Below are 16,419 nucleotides of genomic sequence, written 5' to 3'. Positions count from 1 at the left end.
CTAACCCAGGTGCGTTATTGTTACAGGACAGGAGGGCAACTGAAAATTCTGCCATCGTAAAAGGTGATTCTATCGCGTCGTGACCCGGAGACGTATCGCGAACAAAGTTTTGCGCAGGAACAGAGTCCGGACATACTTTCCTGGCAAAATCAAATATCCACCGACTTGAAGACTCCTCGCTTTCGTTGACCGTTACGCGATTCCGCATTCTTCGGGCTGTGTTCCAAAGAGTGCTCATCGATGTCTCCCTCGACGTCTCGTTCACGAACCGACGCAAATATCCCCTTTTTTTTGCTTTAGCCAGGCTTTTAAGCTTGGTATTAAGCTCCGAATACCGTATATAGTCGTCGGGTATACCTCCCTTCTGGAAGGCCAAAAACGCGTCGGATCTTTGCGTGTAGACATCGGAGCACTCTTTGTCCCACCACGGAGTTGGAGGCCGCTCTTTGATCGTTACGCCGGGATATTTCTTCGTTTGGGCTTGTAACGCGGCGTCGAGAATTAAGCCCGCGAGGAGGTTGTATTCTTCAAGTGGTGGGTGATGTTGAATCGACTCGACCGCTTTTGAAATCATTTCCTCGTATAACTTCCAATCGACATTCCGTGTGAGGTCATACGGAATGTCAATTGGTCGCATGCGAGTTGAACCGTTAGTAATTGAAATAAGAATAGGCAGATGGTCGCTACCGTGAGGATCGAGGATTACCTTCCATGTGCAATCCAACCGTAGCGACGTCGAACATAAGGATAGATCCAAAGCGCTTGGGCGCGCTGAAGGTTTCGGGATACGTGTCATTTCACCGTTGTTCAAAATAGTCATGTCGAAGTCATCGCAAAGGTTATAGATTAAAGAGGAGCGGTTATCATTGTAGGGGGAACCCCAAGCCACACCATGAGAGTTGAAGTCTCCCAAAATCAAACGTGGTGAGGGAAGAAGTTCTATTAAATCAAGGAGCAACCGAATCAGAATCGAATCGGTTATGACACCGTCGATCTCCACGTCTCGTGCGGGTATATAAACGCGATACTCGCGTGTGAAAAGCTCGGAGCGAGCAATAGCGTTGGCCTGTTCCAGGTCGCTGACCACGACACGGAGCTTGTTGGGTCTGACCTTGGAGATTTCGGTCACGGCCTTGTACCCCTCCGTCAGGTCTTTCGAAATCTGCAGGATGTTTAACGGTTTCGATTTCGGTCCTGCTTTTGGCCGAAAGAAAACAGTAAAGCTGCCCTGAGATCCGTCCGGGTAAAGCCTGGGGCGAGGGGGGACTGGAGAATTAACAGAGGAAGGGTTGGCAGGAGGGACAGGGTCGAAAGGGTTCGAGGATGGTGGCACGGGAGGCGAGGTATCTGCATCCATCGCGCTAAATCTAGCGCACTAGCGCCGACAGAACACGTACCTCTTTACTTCTCCTTTCAGCAGGGTTGGTTGTCCGAACGGTCGAAGCTGCAGCCGTTACAGCCAGCAGCACAAATACAGCAGCTCCAAACAGCCACCAGCAGCGAGCTGGGTGTGTGATCACTCAGCACAGCGACACAACTCGCTGTCAACTGTTGGCTTCTTCTTTTTCCTCCTTTGTGTTGAGATTCTCGTCCACTACTGTAGCACAAATCACTTAGCAGCCAAATCGGCTTACGCACCAGCAAACAGCCACGATGCGAAACAGTTGCACAAAGGCGGGCGACCTTGAACCTACACTCGACCAGGCAAATAATGCCAACACTTGCTCGCGCGTCTTTTGTTTTATATTCTATCGGAGCGATCACCAAACACATCCGATACTGATGCGTGTTCGGCACAGAATGAGCAAGTTGTCTTATCGTGCATGAATTAGCCAGACATTCGTCGATGTCATTTACATAAAAGTTGTAAAGAAGGGGGCTTAAACATGAGCTCTGGGGAAGACCCATGTAGCTAATGCGAAATGTTGCCAAATCGCCGTGCGTAAAATGCATGTGCTTTTCGGACAACAAATTGTGCAAAAAATTGTTCAAAATTGGAGAAAATCCTTGTCGATGAAGTTTACCCGAAAGAATGTCAATAGAAACGGAATCGAAAGCCCCCTTAATGTCCAAGAACGCAGACGCCATTTGTACTTTGCGAGCATACGCCAGCTGAATATCTGTTGAAAGCAACGCAAGACAATCATTCGTCCCTTTGGCACGGCGGAAGCCAAATTGAGTATCTGATAGTAGACCATTTGATTCGACTCAATGGTCTAAACGACGGAGTATCATTTTTTCCATCAATTTCCGGATACAGGATAGCATTGCAATCGGCCTATAAGAGTTGTGATCAGAAGCTGGTTTCCCTGGTTTTTGGATGGCTATCACCTTCACTTGCCTCCAATCCTGCGGTACAATGTTTTGCTCCAGCAACTTATTGAACAAGTTCAACAAGCGCCTCTTGGCATTGCCGGGTAGATTCTTCAACAAGTTGAATTTGATTCTATCTAACCCAGGCGCGTTATTGTTACAGGACAGGAGGGCAACTGAAAATTCTGCCATCGTAAAAGGTGATTCTTTCGCGTCGTGGCCCGGAGACGCATCGCGAACGATGTTTTGCTCAGGAACAGAGTCCGGACATACTTTCCTGGCAAAATCAAATATCCACCGACTTGAAGACTCCTCGCTTTCGTTGACCGTTACGCGATTCCGCATTCTTCGGGCCGACGCCAATATCCGCGTTTCTTTGCTTTAGCCAAGCTTTTAAGCTTGGTATCAAGCTCCGAATACCGTATATAGTCGCCAGTTATACCTTCCTCCTGGAAGGCCAGAAACGCGTCGGATCTTTGCGTGTAGACATCGGAGCACTCTTGGTCCCACCACGGAGTGGGAGGCCGTTCTTTTATCGTTACGCCGGGATATTTCTTCGTTTGGGCTTGCAACGCGGCGTCGAGATTCAAGCCCGCGAGGAGGTTTTATTCTTCAAGTGGTGGATGATGTTGAATCGACTCGACCGCTTTTGTAATCATTTCCTCGTATAACTTCCAATCGACATTCCGTGTGAGATCATACGGAATGTCAACCGGTCGCATGTGAGTTGACCCGTTTGTGATTGAAATAAGAATAGGCAAATGGTCGCTACCGTGAGGATCGAGAATTACCTTCCATGTGCAATCCAACCGTAGCGACGTTGAACATAAAGAGAGAAAGTAAAGCTTGGGCGCGCTGGAGGTTTCGGGACACATGTCATTTCACCGTTGTTTAAAATAGTCATGTCGAAGTCATCGCAAAGGTTATAGATTAAAGAGGAGCGATTATCATTGTAAGGGGAACCCCAAGCCACACCATAAGAGTTGAAGTCTCCCAAAATCAAACGTGGCGAGGGAAGAAGTTCTATTAAATCAAAGAGCAGCCGTTGCCAAACCTGTGCTCTGGAAGGAATATATATTGAGGCAATACAAAGCTCTTTACCTTGTATTGTCATTTGACATGCGACAACTTCGATGCCTGGAATCGAGGGGAGGTTAATACGATAGAATGAATAGCACTTTTTAATCCCTAAAAGTACTCCTCCATATGGGGTGTCTCGATCAACGCGAATAATATAAAAATAATGGAAGTTGAGATCAAAATTTGAGGTAAGCCAAGTTTCACAAAGGGAAAATGCATCGCATTTGTTTTTATTTATCAAAACTTTAAATGAATCCATTTTTGGTAAAATACTTCTACAATTCCACTGTAAGACAGAGATAGAATCCTTCATATACGCAGTTGAATTAGGCATCGAAGGATACAATCGCTGCAAGGAGGGGCCATTGGGCAGTCAACTGCTTCAAAAATGTTTTAACTGTTGGGAGAAATGCTGTGAGAAAAATTTTAATTGGATCGGGTACATTGAAAGTTTCAAAATCCAGTCCACAATGTCAGAAAAATTTACCAGTCCAACATTTGATTTATCAACTGGATGTGCAAAAGGAACAACTGGGGTTTTAGATGTTCCAGGAAGTGCTGGGAACTCCTTCTGAGACTTTAAATTTGCAAGCCCAGGAGGAGTTTGCTTCGGCTTTTCCGCAGCACTTTTAGATTTGTTCGTATTATTCATTCCATCTTGAGAAACCTTAGGGCCTTTCCTGGGAAGCTTAGGAGAGGAAATATTTTTCCTCTTTCTAGATTCTCCAGGATTGGCGTAGGACTTTTCTGCTGGTGGATCGTCAGAGTCCGTTTCATCCGAAGACAGCAGATCAAAGGGGTTCGATGTTATGGTAGAAGTGGTCACGGTCTTCTTAAGAATTTCAGCGTAAGAACGCGTTGAGCGCTCCTTAAGAGACCGTTTAATTTTATCTCTGCGTTGTATGTACACCAGGCATGTGGAAAGCTCATGCAGATTTTCCCCGCAGCGAATACACTTTTCAGCGTTTACACTGCAAGAATCTTCCGCATGAGTCTCCCGACACTTGCCACACCGTGCCTTATTGCAGCAGTAGGCAGCTGTATGACCTAACTGCTTGCAATTGGTGCAATTCATATCTCGGGGCACATACAAACGCACAGGCAGACGAACCCGGTTAATCGAGACGTGGCTAGGGAGAGCAGATCCGGCAAACGTAACGCGAAACGAGTCTGACAAGGCGTATACTTTTTTACCGCTGACGAGCGAAATAGACCGTAATTGCTTACAGCCCAATATCTTCGCCTCGGTATTGGAATTCTTGAAACAACCGGTTGCGCTCAGGATACACTCGACAGACAGACTCGAATCGGTTATCACACCGTCGATCTCCACGTCTCGTGCGGGTACATACACGCGATACTCGCATGTGAAGAGCTCGGAGCAAGCTATATCGTTGGCCTGATTCAGATCATTCACCACGACACGGAGCTTGTTTGGTCTGACTTTTGATATTTCTGTCACGGCCTTGTATCGTGACGTCAGATCCTTCGCGATTTGCAACGTGTTAAGCGATTTACCTCCTGGTTTGGGCCTCATGTAAAGGACCAGTGGACCCGTTGATCCGTCTGGGTGAAGCCTGGGACGAGGATTGATTAAAGCAGGGACAGACGGAGACTGAACAGGAAGGACAGGGTCGGGTGGGTTCGGAGACGGGGGATCGGGGGCTAAGGGATCCACATCCATTGCGCTCAAACTAGCGCAACAGTACAGTGGCAAAGAAACACGTACTTCTTTTTCTTTGTTGTCTTCAATAGAACAATTACCGAGTCTTTCGGTACTGGAACGGGCTTCACTGCGGATTATCAGATTATCTTCACACCGCACTTCGCACTCTTTGAAACGCGACCGAGTAAGCAATGCCTTTTTCGATTTTTTCTACACAATATCGGTTTTATAGCGAGACAACCACTTAATGCGTTCGTTATTGCAGAGCGTTCGGGACGGAATGCTACCAAGATGGTGTTACTCCGAAAACTTCGTACTAATGCCTCAAAAACCCGAACAGTAGTATTCCAACATTGACAATCTGCCAAACTAATGCCCTCTCCATCATGCGTTGTGGTCATGAGCGCCACAGGGGTTGAAGCGTCATCCGAAGATAGTTACTTGAGACTGTTGTTCGACGAAAAGCTTCTCTTTCGATCGCATGTGGAGAGAACACTGGTTAAATGCACTGCTTTGTTTCGATCACAATCTACAAACAATCAATTGCCCCCACTGTTTTTTACGTAGCTGAGGTGTGGGAGTCACGTTCACAAACTAAAAGGAACAAATTGCAGCTTGCCTAAAACCGAATTTTACGGACGATCCTTGATTGCAGAATCACATATATCCACCAGGAGACGGCTATTCAAAAATTAGATGTAAGAATTAAAGAAACAAAATTTGCCCAAGAATATCATAATTCCGAAAACACAAGCAGCCTGTATAAAGTAAGTTAGGTTTGGTTCAAACTGTACATAGTCATCGTGAGTAGTTACTTATCTTTCTTAAACAAGAACCACCAAAGAGAACAATTCTGATACAAATACTCTGTATATCTATCATCATCATCAAACGAATCAGTTCACTAGTGGATGGTCACTAACTAAGGACCAGCGGGTAACAGCGATAGCGACTGCGACAGCGGATGGCAGCAGTAAATAGTAGCTGTGGATAGCAACAGCGGTATATCCGATCACTGTTGCAAGAGATTGATTTACTGCGAACTGGTTAAGAACATATCGATCGTATTCCCAAGCCTAGTGCAAGAAATATATGGACATAAGACAGGCTGTCGTAATTCTACGTTAACCATACAGTCGTGTCTTATAAATAATCTCTTTAGCTATTCTTTATCCATTATATTTATTATTATTATATAAATAATTAAAATTAAGTTTATTAAAGTAAGGTTGTTCGAAATTTCGCGAAATCACGAGTTTCACGAAATTGAACGAAATTTATCGAAATTAAGCACACATTTTTTTAAATAAATAGTAACAACTTATGATTTTTGAGCCAATCTTTCTGCTGTAATAAACTCTAATTAAGGTCCGGAAATGCTTCAAAGCTTTGGGCTTTATGAAATATTAAAAAATCTAGGGTTTACTGTATTTTTATTATTTTTCGGATTTTTCTTGAAAATTTTCCATTTGAAAAAAATCAAAATATCTCTAACCCTTCTTTTTAAATATGAATCAATAAAAATTTCATGAATTTTATTCATTTTTTGAAGAGTTTCGATAACTTCCAAATTTCGTGAAATTTCGCAAGGCGATTGTAAATTTCAGTTTCATTATATGTAAATAATAAAAATGGGTATCAGCAGTAGGAAAAGGTGCTACTGGAGGGAAACTATTGCTCAATTATGTTACCCAAAAGATGATATTTTTGATGAACTATTATAAGAATCCATTTTCTTGAAGGCCGCGATGTAAAAAGTTCAATAAAAATGTGTCTTTTTCGAATGCATAAATGAACGGATTTTGACCATTTTGAGTTTGTTCAAAAATGTATTTAGACAGTGACCCTTGCCAACGTCAGAAGCGAAAAAAAAGACTATCGCAATAAAAATTGTACAATAGAGAGTGTCCTTTACAGTTGCGAGGTGCTGTCAAGAAGGCACAAAAAGTGATCACTGAGTTCAGCAATACTATTTTGAATCTCTGATTATTTAGAAACTGTCTTGAATAAAAATATTTTAAACTGCTGCTTTTGTCTTAAATTTCGCTAATTAATATATTCAAAAATATAGCCTTCGCCAGAATCAATAAGATTAACAATGTTAATGTACCGATTGACAGTCCTTCAATAGTCGGCAGCTGTCTGCTATATTGCTGTCCGACTCAGCAATGCACTGGTTTGAATTCATGATAAATTTTAATGCAAAGTTTTATTTTCAAATTCTTGAAATAATTTCCAAAAGACGGCAGAAAATTTTAAAAAGACGGGAGAAAATGATCGAGAAAATTTCTTGTTTAAACCGGTAGGTTTATTTAGCCTATTAATAGATAATTTTTGGCATAATCCTTAACTCTTAAAAACAATTTGGGATAACTAATACAATTTCACATAGGTATAGTAAGAGTCATTCAGAAATAATATTCGTGAAATATTTTTTATAAGTGTTGAATCATATTTAAAAATGTTCATATTCGAAAGCAACGGTTAAACATTCAATATGTTGACACTTACCTTCCGAGGTCCGATAAGGCATTTATTGTGTTAATTTTCTTCTTTCGCAACAAGTTCATATTGAAATTGAAGTATTTTTTCCATATGCTTTCCTCCTCCTCGTCGTAGTTATAAGTGAAAAAACTTCCACCCCCGCTGGTAAGAAAATTATTCGCACGTCGCTGTCTGGCTTTAGACTTACCTCCAAAGAAAAATGTTCGATCGCGTACCGATCTATGCTCACGAAGCTCGTTGATATTACTTTCACTCTTGCTAAAACTAGACCGTACAACGGATGCTGCTGGAACAGACTGACCCCGGTTGCCGATAAACAAATTTTGAATACTACCGCTAAGCCTGCTATAAAAACTAGAACTCATGGGCGCACGGTTTGAGCGGTTCGCATTATATAACGAGTAATCCAAGCCAAAATTTGATTCACTTCTGCTTTCTTTTGAATCAATCTGTTCATCTAACGTATGTAAATTATCTACGTTACTTCGAAATAAAATCGAGTTAGAGTCTATGGCATTCGAAAGATGATTTAACCGGTCAAACTTGTTGAGACTATCCATAGAATATACCGGTAAACTCCGCCTGTAGGTTTCAATATTTAATTGCTAAAAAGGAAAAAAAGTGTAAATATTTATTAATGTTCCAGAAAAGAAAGCTTCACAAAAAAACAGCTGTGGTAATGTTGTATACAACAGAATAACGTTCATATTAAAAAACAATGTATCCTTCATGTTTACATGCGCAATATGGTATATACAAAACTTTTTCTACATACCATGGATAGTGATCTGTTTTTTTTTAAAGGTGGCGGGGAAATCTGCAAACAGACACCTGAGAAGAGAACTCAGGGTGTGGGGATGAGACTAGGGGAGAGATGCTGGGGTAGTTACACTCGCCCAGACACCTACTGATCCCTGTCCCGACCCACTAAAACCCCTCCAGTCTCCAGCCCTGGTCTTCCCGGAACGACGGTTAAGTATTACGTCGGGGAGTGGCTTTTGTGTGTGATGCACCCTCTTTACTCTTATAACCTCCTAGCTAACTACCTGGAGACTGGTAATTAGCTACCACTGGCGTGTTGGTGGTTGACCCGCCACACACGTTGCAGCTCCAGAACAATCTGAGAGGCGGCCGCACAGACCGCGTTCCAGATGTCCGGGTCGTCGCACATCCTCCGGACTAGATTGTCCGGAGTAGTGCCAGGCCCGCTCACAGCCATCATGTTGCTCCTCGCTCTTGCGAAACGGGGGCATACGAAGAAGACATGCTCAGCAGTCTCCTCCTCCTCCACGCACTCGGGACACATGGAGGACACCGCGTGTCCGAACCTGTGCAGATATTGCCTGAAACAACCATGGCCAGACAGGATTTGTGTCAGGTGGAAGTTCACTTCACCATGTCGTCTCCCGACCCAGCCGGATATCTCCGGTATGAGTCGGTGCGTCCATCTGCCCTTTGTGGAGTTGGACCATTCCCGCTGCCAGCGGAGCATCGAGAATGACCTTCTGGTACCTCGTATGCCCCTTGTGTCACGTTGGTCGAAACACTCTCTGTCCTCCTTGATGGCGATGCTGATAGGCATCATGCCGGACAAGACACAGATTGCATCGTATGACACCGTACGATACGCACTCGCAACTCTCAGGCACATGAGCCTGTAGGTACTTTCCAGTTTACCACGGTAACTGTTAGTACCTAGCGCTCTGGACCACAATGGCCCACCATACCTAAGTATGGACGAAACCACGCAGGCAAGAAGTCTTCGCTTGCTGCCATAAACCGCTGAGCTATTGGACATCATACGAGATAGTGCTGCAATAGCCGATGAGGCCCTCTTACAGGCATAGTCGACGTGACTCCCGAACGTGAGCTTGTCGTCCACCATAACCCCCAAGAGCTTCAGGGATCGCTTCGAGTAAATGGTGCAGTCTCCGACTCTGACCACCGCCTGTTGCTCCGATTTACGGTTGTTCACAACCGTGACCTCCGTCTTATGATGCGCGAGCTCCAGTTTCCTGGAGCGCATCCAGTCCTCGACCTTGCGTATACAGTGCGCGGCCGTCAACTCGACCTCCTCGATCGACTCGCTGTAAACCTCCAGCGTTATGTCGTCTGCAAAGCCGACGATCACAACCCCTACAGGGAACTTGAGTTTCAACACTCCGTCATACATGACATTCCACAACACCGGGCCCAGGATAGAACCTTGCGGAACTCCTGCGGTAATTGGGACGCATTTCTGACCCTCCTCCGTGTCGTAAACAAGTACTCGATTCTGGAAATAATTTTCCAGAATCTTGTACAGCGACACCGGTACATGGATGCTCCTGAGCGCGAGCGCTATGGAGTCCCAACTGGCACTATTGAACGCATTCTTCATGTCGAGCGTGACGATTGCGCAGTAGCGTATTCCCCTTCTCTTGCGCTGGATTGCTACCTCCGCCGTCTTGATGACGGAAGAGATTGCGTCCAGCGTGGACCTGCCCTTCCGGAAGCCGAACTGGTTACTTGCCAGACCGTGTACACCCTCCGTGTACCTCACCAGTCTGTTGAGGATGATCCTCTCGAGCACCTTGCCCGCGGTGTCCAGCAGGCAGATAGGCCTATTTGCCGATGGGTCCCCTGGCGGTTTCCCAGCCTTCGGCAATAAGACCAGTCTCTACCGCTTCCACCTGTCCGGAAAGAGACAGTCATCCAGGCACCTCTGCATGACTGCCCTGAACAGCCCGGGGGCCGTTTTTATCGCCAGCCTGATCGCCAGGTTAAGGATACCATCCGGTCCCGGTGCCTTGCTCACCTTTAGGGATTTGGCGATCACGATGAGTTCCTCATTCGTAACCCTTGCCTCCTCCCCTGCCTCGACACGGCTGTCATCGCTCACGGATTGGATGCTCGGCAGGTTGGCCGACCATCTCTGGTCTATGTCTGAGATACTGGAACGTCGGACGTGAGACTCGACTGCCGGAGGCCAAGGACTTGGCTCGTGGCGTGGAAAGAGTCCCTCGATGATACGCTCCAGCATCGCTGGTGATCGCTCTGCAAGCGCCAGCGCGCCTCTAGTCTTGGCCATTACGATCCTGTAAGCGTCACCCCACGGATTTGTATTGGCACTCGCACATAGCCCTCTTGCTGGCCTTTATCGCACTCTTTAGCATCGATCTTGCCGAACTGAATGCTGCGCGGCGCTCTGTCCTCTCTTCTTCGTTTCGCGCACGCTGCATCTTCCGTCTTGCACGGAGGCACGCACTGCGAAGGTCGGCTATCGCGTCCGTCCACCAGTAAACCGGTGGCTTTCCATTCCTAGGTTGGCGAGTCCTAGGCATGGTGGCGTCGCACGCCCGCGATAGCATAGCAACTAGTTGGTCAGCAGTCGGGCGGATCCAACTGCCCCCCTCGCGCTCCCTTCTCATTGCCTCTTCGAATACCTCGGCATCAAAGTGCGATGTCTTCCACCCGCGAACGGTCGGAGTGTTGGCTCTACCCGTCGCTTGCCGCCTCTCGTTGTTGTCTACACTATAACAGACCGCCTGGTGGTCGCTATTAGTGTAGCCATCGTCTACCCTCCAGTTCTTGATCAGTCCTGGGCTGGAGAACGTCACGTCGATGATCGACTCCGCACCATTTCTGCTAAATGTACTTTTGTTCCCAACGTTGGCCAGATCTAGGTTGAGCTTTGCAAAAGCCCCCAACAGGATCTGGCCCCTCTGGTTCGTGAAGCGACTTCCCCACTCAACAGCCCAAGCGTTGAAGTCGCCCGCCACCACCAACGGCGTTAGGCCCGTTAGCTCCATGGATAGGAGGTCGACCATCTGGGTGAACCTTTCGGTAGACCAACGTGGCGGAGCATAGCAACTGCAGTAGAACACTCCGTTTACCTTAGCAACTACGTACCCTTCTTCTGAGGTTGAGACAACCTCCTGAACCGGGAACTTGCTCGTCGTACATATGGCCGCCAAACTGGACTTATCCGCAACCCAGTTACCGTTTCCGGGAGGGATGCGGTAGGGATCCGATATGACGGCGATGTCCGACAACGACTCAGTGGCTGCTTGGTGTAGCAGCTGCTGAGCCGCGAAGCAATGGTTCAGGTTCAGTTGCGTCACCCTTACGCCCGTGGTTTCGCAGCCGGCTTACCGGCTGGGCACCTGCGGCCTCCCATAAAGTGTTTGGCGTCCCGTTTCCCGGAACATACCATGCACTTGGGAGACTCCACACAGTCCTTTGCTTTATGGCCTGCACCTCCACATCGCCTGCACAGCTGGCTCCTATCGGGCCCCTTGCAGGTCCAGGACTTATGTCCGCCCTCGAAGCACCGGAAGCAAATGTCTGGTTGCTGTAGTATGCCCAGAGGACATACAGACCAGCCGACCTTCAACTTGCCCTCTTTCAGGGCCAGGTTCAGCGTCCGCCGACGGTAGTCGGAAGGTAGCTATCTGGGTCCCCGCCGGACCTTTGCGGAGGCGGATTGACTCCTTAGCCACCTCCACCCCGCACTTCGCTTTTAGGGCTTGTGCAATGTCGCACCCCTCAGTGATTTCGTCCAGGTTTTTAAGCTGGAGAGTCACTTCTGAGGTGAGTGCCCGCACTTGCACCTTCTTCCCTAGGACCTTTTCAGCTACCGTTTTGTAGGTAGCCCCCTTGTTCTTGGCGTCCTTCCGGAGCTCAAGTATCATCTCGCCAGTGCGAGATCGGCGGATACTCCGCACATCCGCCCCCAGATCCTTGAGTAGGGTTTCCCCCCTCATCTTCTTCAAGACTTCTGAGTACTTCGACCCATCCGTCTTGAGTATGAGGGCATCACCCCTACTCCGCGCCTTTTTGACCTTTTTTGGTCCTCTGGCCGCTCCGCCATCTTGTCGCGTCGCACCTTCCCGACGCTTCCTACCCTCTACGGTAGTCCAAGGGTTGCCCGTAGCCTCCACCTGTGCCTTTTCCGCGGTGGACCTTGAACCGGTTGGCGTGTGTTCCCGTGGGAGTAGCACGACCAATCGTTTCTTGGTGTTCCCGGGGGCCGTTTCCCCCGGGGACTGCCTAGTTCGCTTAGCGATCTGCCCCGTGGAGCAGACCGACGTGAACGAGGGGGCGTCTGTCTGCACCTCTTTAGATGCAGTCGCCCTCCCGGTCCTGGCCGCTTTCTCGGCCGCCTTCACCCGAGCTACGAGTTCTTCGTGCTCCTTTCTGGCTTCATCAATGGTGCTCCGAAGCAGGAGGAGGCTCTGCTTCAGGTCGCCAGCGATGTTTCGCCTGTTCGCCAAGAACTCGATTATGGCATCGAGTTGTTCAGACAGCGCCGCCACTCTTGGCCGCGAGTCCATACACCTTTCGACGGCCTTGACTAGCAAGGGACCGTCTACCGAGATGTCTGGTGTGGACACCGACGGATTCGCCGTTTTTCCACCTCCAGACTTCGCCGCATCCGTCTCCGCCTTCTTCTGCGGAGACCGCTGGATGCCACCTCGTGCGAAGGGATTTGGTAACCCCTCCGCACCCGTCTCTTTTGTTTTTGAGTTCAACATTTTTATTTATTGGGTCCCCCTACCAGCCGCTATCCTTATCCATAATGGAGTAGTCGCCTAAATGGTCCCAAGGTAGTCTATGCCGGAGCAGTGAGGCCATGGCTAGGGGCGGCTGCCATAGCGCCTTATGGGCAACTATGACACCCCCGACCGGCGCAAGTCAGGAAAAGACATCTGATCCTACTCCTGCCGGGTTCCCACCAGACAATGGACTCGGAACGTACTGGAAGGCCTGCCAGGTTTTACGGGACGGAGACCCCTGCACCGGTTGTAATCTCGCCGTTTCAAGCCGTTATCACACGACATTACTAAGGGAGCTCGGCGCAGATGCCAGCCCAAAATCATGGTACGAAAACGAAAACGACTCTTATCCTATAGTGATGCGACCAGTTGCCGTAATTGGGAACATTACTGGCATCAGTCCCAATGGGCGGTATAGTGCATTTGGGTGGTGGGAGCGGCACTACTCGCTCCGTCGGAGCTGCTTCCGGCCAGTGTGGCTTTTGCGAGAATTCAGCGGCCCAGTGCCTGAATCTCGCCACGACCTAGGCTAGCTCCCGCTGATGGTCCGGGACTGCTTGCTAGCAGTGAGCACTTCCGTGGCCTTCGGTAATCGCCAATTACCGACCCGTGGTGGCATTCAGCTCTGCCATAGTGATCTGTTTAAAGCAACAAAACTGTGGTTACTTGATCATTCTTTTAGCCGGTCTGAAAGTATGATTCTGACCAAGCCAGTCGTCGTATATTCGGATCCCGGTTCGGGAGACATTGCTAGTATCAAAAGAATTGTAGCGTTACCAGATCAAACGATTATAACAAACGGGTAACACAAATATATCTGAACTTGATAGAAATAACAAAGCCTGTAATATTCTTGATATGCCAGAATGATGAAAAGTACAGAATTATAACAAATTCTGTTATCATACAGAAGAATAATCCAAAGTGTGTCTTTTTAAAGCATATTTAGAACAAAATTTGTTATTCAATTAACAAAACATTGTGTATTCTAACTAATTCTGATCTTTTTCTGCAAAAAACCTTACAAAATTGGCTATAATTTGTAATAATCAGTAAGTAATTGTACAGGAATTTCGATATTTTAACTATTTACGAGACCATGTTTAGAACACAAGTTGATACAAAAAGTTCGTAACAAAATATCAAGATTTGTTATAACCCTAATATTTTTTACTGATCGGGTAGCCACGCAATTGTGCTGTACACTAATAGTTGGCAGCTAAGTATGTGTTCTATAAATAGAAAGGTCATGCTTTGACAGCGAAATGTTAGTTTTTGAGCTTTGCTGTTTTTTGTTAGGGAATTAGAATTATTAACTTCTGATCGAGCGTCTTAGAATTAGAATTATGTTGTCAATTGATGTGAACTTTACTTTGCTTACTTGGTCTTATTAAACTAATTGACTCGTCGTAGCCAAACACTTTTAAATGGAGTTTAGATCATAAAGCTTACTACAAAAGTTGCAATCAAATCATTTCCATTTTGCAGTGTCGAAATTGACTGCTCTTTAGTAAAGTTTTAACTTTCATCCAAATACTTTGTTTGTTGAATGAGACTGGTTAGACCGATAAATTGCTAGCTAAAAACAAAAAAATCGTAACTACAAGAAAAAAAATATTTTGCTGTGTACAGTGAAATAAAAAGTACTGGTATTCTTTATTTTATTGGTATAAACAAATAAAAGAATTACAGTAGATAAATGAAACATTTTAGTTTAGAGTATAAATGTTGAATTAATGTAGAAGTGAAAGAAACTAATAAATATTTATTGAATAACGTAGTTACCCATCAAAAAATGGAATCAGGCATCAACGCCATTTTTTATTCAGCTGATAAACAGTGTTTTCCAAAAGGACGACGCCTGGCGTAACGCAGATAATCAAATTATCGTAGATAATTTGGCTGTTATTTCAATGGCTATTGTTGACGTTGCTACGCAGTCTAGACATGCATGTAATACAGGTACGAGGGAGTAAGAGTGTAGTGCTTTGCAAACCGAAGCCTTCAGAAACATCATGTGGCATCAAGGTAGAATCAACTTTGCTGAATTGGATCTTGTCTTTGAACAGCTCAGCACACCATCGAAATGGCTTATAGTTATTCTAATAGCCAAGCGTACATTTCTTCCACCAATTGACAATAGGTACGACTGAACACTTTCCGGAACATGATGAGAATTATGTAAATCATTAGTTACGAGGGGATGGAGGATTGTGAAAGAAACCAGTTTTCGCGTTACGTTTTATTCGAACGGGCTTCAAAAAACAGAAAAAAATGCGGATATCCGGATAGTAAATATGCATATATCCGAATATCCGTCTTTTCGACTATCCGTATCCGGATGTCCGGTCATCCTAATAGTATTCGTTCACCCATCCGTGATCCGAGCTTCGGGTAACCGGATCCCGAATATATCCGTTTAAAAGTCCCAGCACTATTTATGTCCTGTTCCAGTTAGTGCTGGGACTATCCGGATTAAAACACTCGGATATCCGGCATTGGATATCCGACAAATATCCAAAATCCGGATCAACCGGATTTTCGGATATTATCCGACAGTATATGCGGATTTTCGGATAGTCGGATATCCGTATATCCGGATTTTGTATCCGAACATAGTTTAAAAAGAATTATGTAAATAAATACTTACGAGGGGATGGAGGATTGTGAAAAAAGCCATTTTTCGTGTTACGTTTTATTTGACGGGGTTTCAAAAGACAGACAAAAATTACGGATATCCGAATAATAAATATCCGGATACCCGAATGTCCGATGATCCGTATCCGGATATCCGAGTATCCGGATAGTATTCGTTTACCCATCCGTGATCCGAGCTTCGGATAACCAGATCTCGAGTATATTCGGTTAAAAGTCCCAGCCCTAGTTCCAGTGTTGCAAATTGTCACTGTCAGAGATAGAATCTCAGTTAGAACTGAAAACCACGAATATCAGTTTCAACACGAAAAGTGAAAATTTCTTTCAGCTTCAATCAGGTGACAGTGATAATGCTGACTGGCAGTACTGTGATTTCGTACACGCTGTGTTACTTTAGTGATGTTTATGCGGTTGAGGATTTAGATGCTTACCTATTTCATCGACTTCATGCAATAGATTGACTCAGATCAAATAATTTTGATAATATTTAGGACACTGTTCTGTTTCAATGAACTAAACGTGAAATCCTTCATTAGGTATATTAAGCATTAGCAATGTGAAGCGGTGATGTCAAAGAAGTATGTTGGTCCAATCATGGTTCATACTGGTCCGATCATGATACAATACAGGCCTTCGTTATAGTTTCAACTTAAGCAAATATTT

The 16,419-nt window shown here is 45.9% G+C and overlaps 2 protein-coding genes across 4 annotated transcripts in view; one reads left to right on the top strand and one right to left on the bottom strand.

The window, feature by feature from the left end:
- The window catches only part of LOC129717179 (cilia- and flagella-associated protein 43), a 133,921-nt gene that overhangs the window by 18,502 nt on the left and 99,000 nt on the right, over window positions 1-16,419 (top strand). The gene's annotated exons all lie outside the window — the stretch shown is intronic.
- Window positions 1-16,419, bottom strand: part of LOC129718076 (protein unc-13 homolog 4B) — a 147,503-nt gene that overhangs the window by 74,579 nt on the left and 56,505 nt on the right. For all 3 annotated transcript variants that reach the window (XM_055668488.1, XM_055668486.1, XM_055668487.1), the window contains one exon: window positions 7,571-8,169. In XM_055668488.1, coding sequence (XP_055524463.1) covers window positions 7,571-8,169 — 599 coding nt within the window. The remainder of the gene's footprint in view (window positions 1-7,570; window positions 8,170-16,419) is intronic.

Source organism: Wyeomyia smithii, chromosome 1 (assembly GCF_029784165.1).
Source record: "Wyeomyia smithii strain HCP4-BCI-WySm-NY-G18 chromosome 1, ASM2978416v1, whole genome shotgun sequence".
Taxonomy (NCBI): domain Eukaryota; kingdom Metazoa; phylum Arthropoda; class Insecta; order Diptera; family Culicidae; genus Wyeomyia; species Wyeomyia smithii.
The sequence above is the reverse complement of the archived record's forward strand: the minus strand, read 5'-3'. Positions and strand labels throughout refer to the sequence as shown.